The sequence below is a fragment of the Nelumbo lutea genome, chromosome 7 (assembly GCF_056320005.1).
Source record: "Nelumbo lutea isolate HS-2025 chromosome 7, American lotus-T2T, whole genome shotgun sequence".
Taxonomy (NCBI): domain Eukaryota; kingdom Viridiplantae; phylum Streptophyta; class Magnoliopsida; order Proteales; family Nelumbonaceae; genus Nelumbo; species Nelumbo lutea.
The window spans coordinates 15,945,122-15,954,389 of NC_142690.1; the positions used below are offsets into that span (position 1 = coordinate 15,945,122).

General features: G+C 36.6%; 1 protein-coding gene across 22 annotated transcripts; it reads left to right on the forward strand.

The window, feature by feature from the left end:
• Positions 1 to 786: 786 nt before the first annotated feature.
• Positions 787 to 7,474, forward strand: LOC148845307 (pre-mRNA-splicing factor). Of its 22 annotated transcripts, none has more exons than XM_088953898.1 (9): positions 965 to 990; positions 2,286 to 2,363; positions 2,885 to 3,035; positions 3,548 to 3,599; positions 3,796 to 4,770; positions 4,909 to 5,088; positions 6,591 to 6,682; positions 6,817 to 6,885; positions 7,023 to 7,474. In XM_088953898.1, the coding sequence occupies exons 3-9, from the start codon at positions 2,907 to 2,909 to the stop codon at positions 7,428 to 7,430; spliced, it is 1,905 nt and encodes a 634-aa protein (XP_088810024.1). In that variant the 5' UTR covers positions 965 to 990; positions 2,286 to 2,363; positions 2,885 to 2,906; the 3' UTR covers positions 7,431 to 7,474. The 22 variants fall into 22 exon arrangements, with proteins under 22 accessions (XP_088810025.1, XP_088810033.1, XP_088810038.1 ...); XM_088953897.1 differs by lacking the exon at positions 965 to 990 and adding an exon at positions 2,067 to 2,205; XM_088953914.1 differs by lacking the exon at positions 2,286 to 2,363 and having other exon boundaries at positions 811 to 990; positions 7,060 to 7,404.
• Positions 7,475 to 9,268: the final 1,794 nt, after the last annotated feature.

Sequence of the window (9,268 nt, forward strand, 5' to 3'; positions counted from 1 at the left end):
GGGAATTTCCCTAAATAATATTTTTACTTTTATTTATAATAGCAAATAATGTTTATAATTCTTATTTTTTGTATGTAAAATAAAAAATTACCTTTATATGTATAATTTTTATCTTTTTAAAAAGATTGGCTTATAGACGAGCTCGAACTTGCGAGCTTTTGAATTGAGCCGAGCTCAAGTTCGACCCTAACACTATTTTAATGAGTCGAGCTCAAATTGCAAAGTATTCTGCTTGGCCTAGCTCGTATTCACCCCTAAGAGCACCTAGTGGCTCAAATTGAAATTGAGAGATTTGTTTTTGCGAGATTTTAAATTTTTAATGCAAATTCATTATTTAGATTTTATAAAGGAAATTTTTGAAGTGCCCTTAATAGCATGGTTTTTAAAACCGACCCGGAGACCGAATAGGTCAGGGGTCTGGTTATTGGGTTGAACGGTTCGAATTGTTAATTGCTCGGTTCAGCGGTTTGTTTACCAAAATCAACATTTTTTTGAGAAAATCTGGTTTTGGGGGGCAATGGAACTGGTCTGACCTGTTCCCATTTTTTTGGTCCGGTCCGATTTTGAAAACCATGCTTAATAGTAATTTTCCCTAAGGCTGTATTTGGTTTAAAGGAAAAAGTAGGGAAAGGAAAGGTAGGGAAACTTTTACAAACTTTGTATGGGTTTCCCTACCTTTCCTTTCTTTTCCTCACCTTTTCCTTCAAGCCAAACATAGCTTAAGAAAAGGACAAAACGTGCGGGGCTACCATACTATCTTTGTATCGCGTACTATGTTAACATATGAAGATCTCTTTAGTTAAGCAAATCGAAGTTGGAAGGGTTTTCCTCGATAGATTACAGATCACATCGAGGTACAGGTACAACGTGCGGGGCTACCATACTATCTTTGTATCGCGTACTATGTTAACATATGAAGATCTCTTTAGTTAAGCAAATCGAAGTTGGAAGGGTTTTCCTCGATAGATTACAGATCACATCGAGGTACAGGTACGTTGCTAGGGTTTTCTGCAACTTTCTCCTCACCATCTCTTTGCAGAAATAGGTGTTCTTCTCCTTTTCTCATCTGCGTACTGTTCGTTATATGCGTACGTAATGCGAGCGCTGGGCACATGCTTTTCTTTTTCTTTGCGTTTCTTCGAAATGTGGGTTTTATCGTTTTTATTTATTTATTTATTTTTTATTTTTTTCTCTTCATCATCTTCCTCCATCGTTGCTTCTATTTCTGTGCGCCTATAGGGGTTCTTCCCTTTCCTATTTTCGTTAATTTCCCCTGTGTCTTTAGGAGAAAACAGGGCCTCCGGCTCTGCCCCTTTTCATTTCAGCAGCGATCGTTATCTAGAGAAATCCCTGTCCGAACTTCTTCCTTCTGTTTAATTACTAAATTTGGTCCTGTTAGTTGCTTTAATGCTTTATCTGTAAGTAGTCAACGGCAAAATTAGAGATTTATGCTTTAATAAATTGAAAAGAATATGTATGCTTTCTGTTCATTGCTCAAAAAAAGTTACTTTAAACATTTATAAAAAAATTACTTTAAATGTTTCAATGCGTTCTATGTCATGTAGCTTATATGAATTACTGATCTAAGAGCGTGTAATTTATGTTTGGGTTTTTGTGGACATTTTTGTTTCATTGATAATTTAAAATTGATGGTGCAGTTCTGTTCTTGGATGTGTAGATTATAATACTATAATTTGTACACCCGTTGTTACTTGTCACTTGATTGGCTTATTTGCTAAAATATCTTGGGATTTTGAATGTGATCGTATATTATTAGTGATTGTTAAGATAAGCTTGTTTTCCCCACTTTGAAATATTCTTTATTATTTATACATCTATTAGAAATCCATTCGCTGGAGGTTCATGCCTCTTTTATTGATTTACGTTTCATGCATTAGGATGGTGGAACACCATTCCTCCGATCTTTGTGTTTTGAAACGTTGAAAAAAGGTAGTATTAAAATAAATAGGTACAAGAATTATGTTAACAGTGGAGATGGAATAATAATTAAGAGTGATATAGTCTTGAACTAGGATTCCACATTATATGAAGGCATTTTTTTGAAGCTTGGAGCAATCTGAATTGCTGGACCTATCAAGCTTGTAGTTTCATAAGCAACTCAAACTTCCCTTTATCAATCTCTAATAAGGATTATTAAAGGAGAAAAAATCCAAAGAAAGGAGACAACCCCCAAAACAGGGTGAGGTAATAAAGCAACCAATCTCCTATTACACTATTTCTTGTGCTGTTAGTGTTTAGGAATTTGTTGACATTGACTTCCACAGGATGACACGAATGGTATAATCTACTGGAAGGCATGGTCATTTTACGCAAAGAAAAGAAAAAGTAAAAAGGAAGAGGAGGTGGGGTGATCTTACCCAGCCAATGATGCAATAGAATTCAAAGTATAGAATGATTCTTACTATATAGTTTTAACCTTTAGAAAAGGCATGATTCATTGCTCATGGCCAAGGTTGCTGTGTTTGGGGAAAAAGGGGGGAAACAAATATTGGCCAAAGCATTCAAGTTCCTAGATTATGACATGATAAGTATGCTTTCTCTTAGTGACATAATGCATTTCTCTTTTTATTAGGGAGTTTCTTGAATTCATATGTTGGGAGTTGTAACTTAAAATGCAAATTAGCCACAAAATCTTGTCTTTATTTCTTGGCTCTTGGTTTAAATTCATTTATTACAGCATTTGTTTTTGGACAGTTAGCATTACTGCATTACACCACCCCCTTTCCCTCACAATCTCATTTCTCTTTCTTTTCCTTCTTTTTTATTTTCCCCCCATGAATATGTATTCCTACGACTTCTTAAAATTATTCTGTGCTGATGATTGCAATTTTGAATTTTAAATTTGAAGTTGTGGCATTTTCAGGTGTTAAGATTCATGGAGTCCAATGCACAGTCACAGTCTCAAGACAATGCTGATAAGAAGCCATCATTCCGTAAACCTTCCAATGATGCCGCTAATAGGAAGTATCGGCGCCGTTCTCCTGTTAGTGGATCAGCTTCCTCGTCATCTGATGGTTAGTTCTCAATTAGCTTGTTATTTTGTGGGACTTACTCTCTTTAACATTTTGAATGTTTTTTCATTTAATTAAAATTTCATGTTATTTACTGGTAAAACATGTTCTTTAATTAGTTTTTGTATCAATTATTTTCAATGAGGTTCTCTGTCGTTCTGAGTTTAAGATAACCTGAACATACTATTATTCAGAGGCTAGTGGACTGTTTGAACTTAGACTATCAGTGGCTTATGTGGGAAAGAGAAAGTATGTTGTGAATAGGGGGGTTCTTATTAGGTGTTTGTCTCCTACATTTTTGGAGAGTCCAGAGCATTTTTTAACAGTAGAGAATCCAGGACAAATTGGATTGGTGTTTGGTACAATTGCAGTTTTCTTAGAAAATGGCATAGTGTTGCATTGTTGTTTTCTAAGAAAACAGCCATGAATGTTGTTTGGTAGTGTTTCTGCCACCTAAGCAGATGCAGCAACACTTACAAAAATTTCAGTTTGGTAAGACGTTCTTACGATGTCAGGTCATCCAACCGTTGCTGGCAACAGTGAGCCATGGCAAGAAACGTCATGAAGGTGATGCATTTTTAGTGTTTTTTGGATATATATCTTACCAAACAGATGATTAGACTGTTTAACTAGAAATGCTTAGTTGACATATATGTGGCACCATTTTTCTGGGAAATGGCAATGGTATCAAACATTCCATTGAAGTTTAATATTTGGCAGTGGACTTTGTAGGACTTAATTATTAATTTTGTATCTCTACCAGGTAGTCCCAAGCGTGACCGAAGCCGTAGTCCAATTTATTCCAGGGAAGAGCCCACAAAAGTATCTGATGATCGACGAAGAAGGAAGGATGATGGAAGGGAGATAGAGGTAGATCCTGCTCGTGGTCGGTATGGCAAAGATAGTGATGCATATAGACATTCTGATAGACAGTCCTATGGAAGTTCACGTGATTACCGCAGGCATGATGACTACAGCAGACACAAGTATACTAGTGAAGGGGAAAGAAGCCGTCAGAGGTTGTCTTCTAGGTCAGGTCGAGAGCCAAGAGGTGACAGTCGTGCAGATAATACAAGACATGAAAGTGAGCATGATAAATTGAGAGACTATGGATGGCATGTAGGTAAGCATTCCCTACATAAGCCTGATGCTGACAGACACAGAATTAAGGATAAGGAGAGAGAAGTTATGGATCTAGAGCATCCAAAATATAAAGGTAAAGACTCGACAACTGATAGAACTGTATCTGGAAGAAGACATGCTAATTCAAATATGGAAGAGACTAAGATGGGGGATTGGGATAGGCATAACAGGGATAGAGGAGGTCGAGATGACAAAAAGGATTATAAAAGGAGTCTAGTTGACCACAAGAATGACCAAACATCTTACCATGGAGAATATAGAGGACATGGAAAAGACTCGACCACAGAGAGGGATGATGGTGGAATTTCCCTTAGAGAAACTCAAAAGAGCAACTCAAAGGAACTGGAGAGGGAAAGAAATGCTGCAACAGAAAAGAGAAAAAATGATGGCAAGGATACTGAAAGGCCAAAGGAGCGATATGATAGAGAATCAGAGGAACATTTTAAAAGTGATTCCAGAAACTCAGGTTACAGACCACAAGATGTGGTAAATGAACAATATCAAGATAAAGAAATTCGTGCAAACCTGGATGAGGAATCTTCCAAAAAGCTAAAGTTATTCAATTCGGACACTGGCTCTGGTTCTGCAAAAGAAGGTTGGTAATTTACTAACTTAATAGTTTTAATTAACTTCATTATGCATTAAGCATTTAATCAGTTCTTCTTTTGTTATATCCTGGAGTTTTTTTTTATTATTTATTTTTTATTCCTTGACTTTTAGAACATTATTTCAGGACAATCAGTTGCAAAGTCCAGTACATCATCATCTGATGGAAGGTTGTCTTCAACTTCAAAGCAAGTTCAAGAGATTGCTGATAAAATTTCAGACCATGCCCATTCTTCTGCTGGTGAAGCTGAAGCTGCTCATGATCTAAATGCTGCAAAAGTTGCTGCAATGAAAGCTGCAGAATTAGGTATGAAACACTATGGCAAATTATGGTTCTTTTTTTTGCTATGCTGATCTCTGTAGTTGTTAAGTTCTTTTTAGGCCTAATCCCTGAAATGATTAATTGAGATAGGAAATCCATGTGAATTATATAGCACCCTATATTGTGTCCATTATTTCTTGTTTATCCTTTAGATACTGGCATTCTTGTTCATCTTTTTATTAACTTTGATTTACTAATTAGATTTATTGGGTTTGGGTTTACAATTAACTTAACTGATTCAATGAAGCTCTAACTTCTACATCCCTATCCTAAATCCTAATCCTATTGGTCGTAAATAGGAAATTTTCAGCTGCTATTCTTATGTGTTTTTTTACAGTTTTTTATTTTTTATTTTTTTATTTTTATGGATAACATTTTTTACAGGTTGGTTAGTTCCATGTGGTTTGCACATATGGATTAAGATTTGTGTTTGTGATTCCTGATCCAGTCCATTCTTGGCCTGGCCAAATTTTGGTTGTGGTTTATCTGGACCAGTTTGGGTCAGATTTTGGTTTGACATTTCTAGACTGACCTGAATTTGATTCTACATATTGTCATTCTCCTGTACACTGAAAGGTTTTATATTTCATGGAAATTTCTGGAGTTTTGACATTTTGTTGGTTAATATAGTGAAATATGGGTGGATTTGACCAAAATGGTAAAGGGTCACAAGTTTCCAAGAATTACAGTTTTACTATTTAGCTTTATCTTAGTTTCACAGTTCCACTTGTTAGAAGCAATAAGACATACCAAGGGTATGATAGTGTGCATAAATGAAAATCACAAGCATCTCTTGGTACAGATTTTAATGTCCTTCTGGAGCCATCAGGATAACATCTCTTATTTGACATTCTTCATTTTGGTTAATTAATTTTTTGATCAATATTCATTTTGGTTAACTATGGCCTTCACATACTCAATTTCCATTTTGATCCTGAACAATGAAGATTCTTTGTAGCCAATTTCTCTGATAAATAGACCTGTTCACATGCTGGGCTTCAGGCTAAGCCCATGAATATTTTACAATGTTTTGGGCTTGGGCTTCAGGCCAGGCTCATTCAAAATTTGGCAAAAGCTCAACCTAGCCCAACCCATGAACAGGTATTACCAATAAGTAATATCGTATCTTACTCTCCATTTGGTATAGTTTTGACCTTCATGTCATTCATTTCTAAACTTGACGCTAATTAGTAGTCATTTGACTCATTTCTTCTCTATCATGAATATACATACATGTGAACAACTGAACATTGCATCATTTGGTTCTTTACATCATCTTTCTGATGCTTGATATTTGGTGTGAGTTCCTGGTAAATGATAGAGTGGCCAGTTGGAACCTGAGCTTACCTCAATGCCCAGACAGTGTAAACTTGTCTTTTCTATTAAAAGAAGCAAGAAAAACTGAGTGACCTTATTTAGTTGGAAGTTGATTCTTATGGACTAACTCTAGAATGTGCTGATTTTGGACCATCTCTACATCAAAACAGTGAATAGGAACCTTGTCAGCGGTGGATACATGACTACCGACCAGAAAAAGAAACTTTTGTGGGGGAACAAAAAGAATAGCAATACAGAAGAGGTATCATCAAAAGTTGATTTTATTCATTTCAAAAATAAATGTTAGGGTTATTGCAGGGTGTTGGTTTCCTTAATGTTATTTTTTTAACTTCTGTTACTGCCTGTTCTTTTTTGCCTTGCTTCAAAATCTTGCAGTCAAGTCACCGATGGGATATGGCACAGTTCTCGGATCGAGAGAGACAAGAGAAATTCAATAAACTCATGGTAATTCCTGATTCCTTTATTTTCTTTTACAGTTGTTACTTTCAAAAGTGTTTACAGATGGTAAATATCTATTATTTTTCTTCCTGAATGGCAAAATCTCTGTTGGAATTTCTCAACCCTTACTAACACTGTTTTAGAGTCTGAGGTTGCCTTGGTACCTATGGCCAATTGTAGGGTGTGAAGGGCGAATCGAAAGTAGATCACAAACAGGACGAGAAAGATGGAGGTGCCCTCCTTCGAGCCGAGAAACAAAAAGAGCTTCAGCTGGATTTGGAGAAGCAATACACTGCTGGGCTTCGTCGGAGAGATGGTCGCACAGTTGGACTTGGCCTGTAGTAATATCCTTCTGCCTTTTCTCCATACTCTTGCAACAGTATTTCTTAACGTTTTCATGTACTCGTGTTCTCTGTAAGAATCATGGTTGTGATCCCCTGTATTTTTATCATTTGGTAAAAGGATGTGCTTGTCAAAAACTTTGGATCCTGACAAAAGAGATGCCAGTTTGGATCATTGTTGCCATACGGTTTCATCATGTAGCAAGTTAGGAAAGTCTATTGACACTAATAAATGTTCATAGTGGGTTCTAACATGGCTGAGAGTCCGTTTGGGTCGCAGTTCGAATTGGTATCGGAATTGTATGGTCATTCCCATAAATGGGGGAATTGTCATTCCGCTAGGAATGGGAATGGAATGAGATTCTGATTCCATCCAACCAAACAGTAGGCATTTGTTTGATTCTGATTCCTGCAAACCAAACGAGACTTAAATTTCCCATCAAGCATGTTTTGTCCCTCAATGAAGCACTGTTGCACAAGACCACCACCTTTATGCTATGTTTGGTTTGAAGGAAAAAGTAGAGAAAGGAAGGGAAAGTTGGGGAAACTTTAACAAACTTTTTTAGGTTTTCTTACCTTTCTTTTTCTAACCCTACCTTTTCCTTCAAACCAAACATAGCCTTAGGGTTTTGACCATTGATGATTGCAGTGCCAGACAGACTCGTCAATCAATTTTGTCTTCTCTTCTCAGGGTCTGTTTGGGTTACAGCTGGAATTGGAATCGGAATGGCCTACTCTCATGGTCTGGTTCAGACAGGAATGGGAATAAGAATTGGAATCAGTAGGAATGAAATTTCATTCTCAAAGGAGGGGCAGGGAATGGCCATTCCTCAAATGGGAGAATGACATTCCTGTTTCCATTCCTGTCCAACCAAATTATTGGAATCAAAATAATTCATTCCAATTTTGATTCTAGACCCTTGTTCCTGTGAACCAAATGGGGTCTCAGTGATTCTCGCGTTTGAGTGTAATCTTTATCAGACCAGATCTCATCTCTTGGCATATCTTGGCTGATGGGATGGGATTGGGATCGCAGCACAAATGGGAAGGCACCTTGCATATTCTAGGAAGCCTTGTGGCATCCAAAGAGGGTGCTAGTCATATAGGTCCCTCTAGTGACCCAGTCCTCCACGAATGTTGCCTTCTTAGAACCTGCTGGTGAGTGAGTTCGCTGGTCACATGACACATCTTTTAGCCAAGGTTCAAAATTTCATGAATCAGCTGAAACAGATTGGCACCGATATTCTTAAGGCCGCATTTCGAACTGATGTAAAATGTCAACGGTTACTCGGTGTAAATAGTTACGCTGGTTTGATTTCGTCGGTGTTTGGAAGGTGTACAATCATCATCAGCGTAAAATTTCATTCCAATTCAGTTCTGCACGTTTAGATGGAGTGGAGTTTTACATTGTAAATCAATGTAAAAATTCATTAAAGCAAAGTTTTATATCGATCGATGTAAAGTTTAATTTTTTTCACACTTTTTGAAATTCAAACGATTATTTTTTAGGGGTTTTTACAGTTCAGCCCACCCCTAGAAATCTAAACCTCCACTTTAGGGTGGACTGAATCTGACTATAGGCACTCAAAACAAGTACATGTTCGAGCATCATTGACTAACTCCTCATCAATCTCGATTCATTTCAATATGAACAACAATTCAACCGATTCGATTGACTAGAATATAACAAGAACGGAAAAAGGAAGATATTGGTAATAGATCGAACAAAAAGCATTTCCATTTTTTTTAAACATGAACAATCTGAAAATAGAAAAGAAAAAATGGAAGTAAGAAGTAAAATGAATGTGATAATACAGAAAAAAAGAAGTCCTTATTTATTTTTATTTCTAAATCTAAGTATTTATTACCGACGAGCCATAGCAATTGCACCTATCAAGGCAACTAAAAGAATTATAGAAATGAGTTCAAATGGAAGAAAAAAATCTGTTGATAAATGAATTCCAATTTGTTGACCATTACTTATCAAATCCTGTTCTATAATCTGGTTTGATCTTGTAGTCCAAATCATCCCATACCATGATGTATCT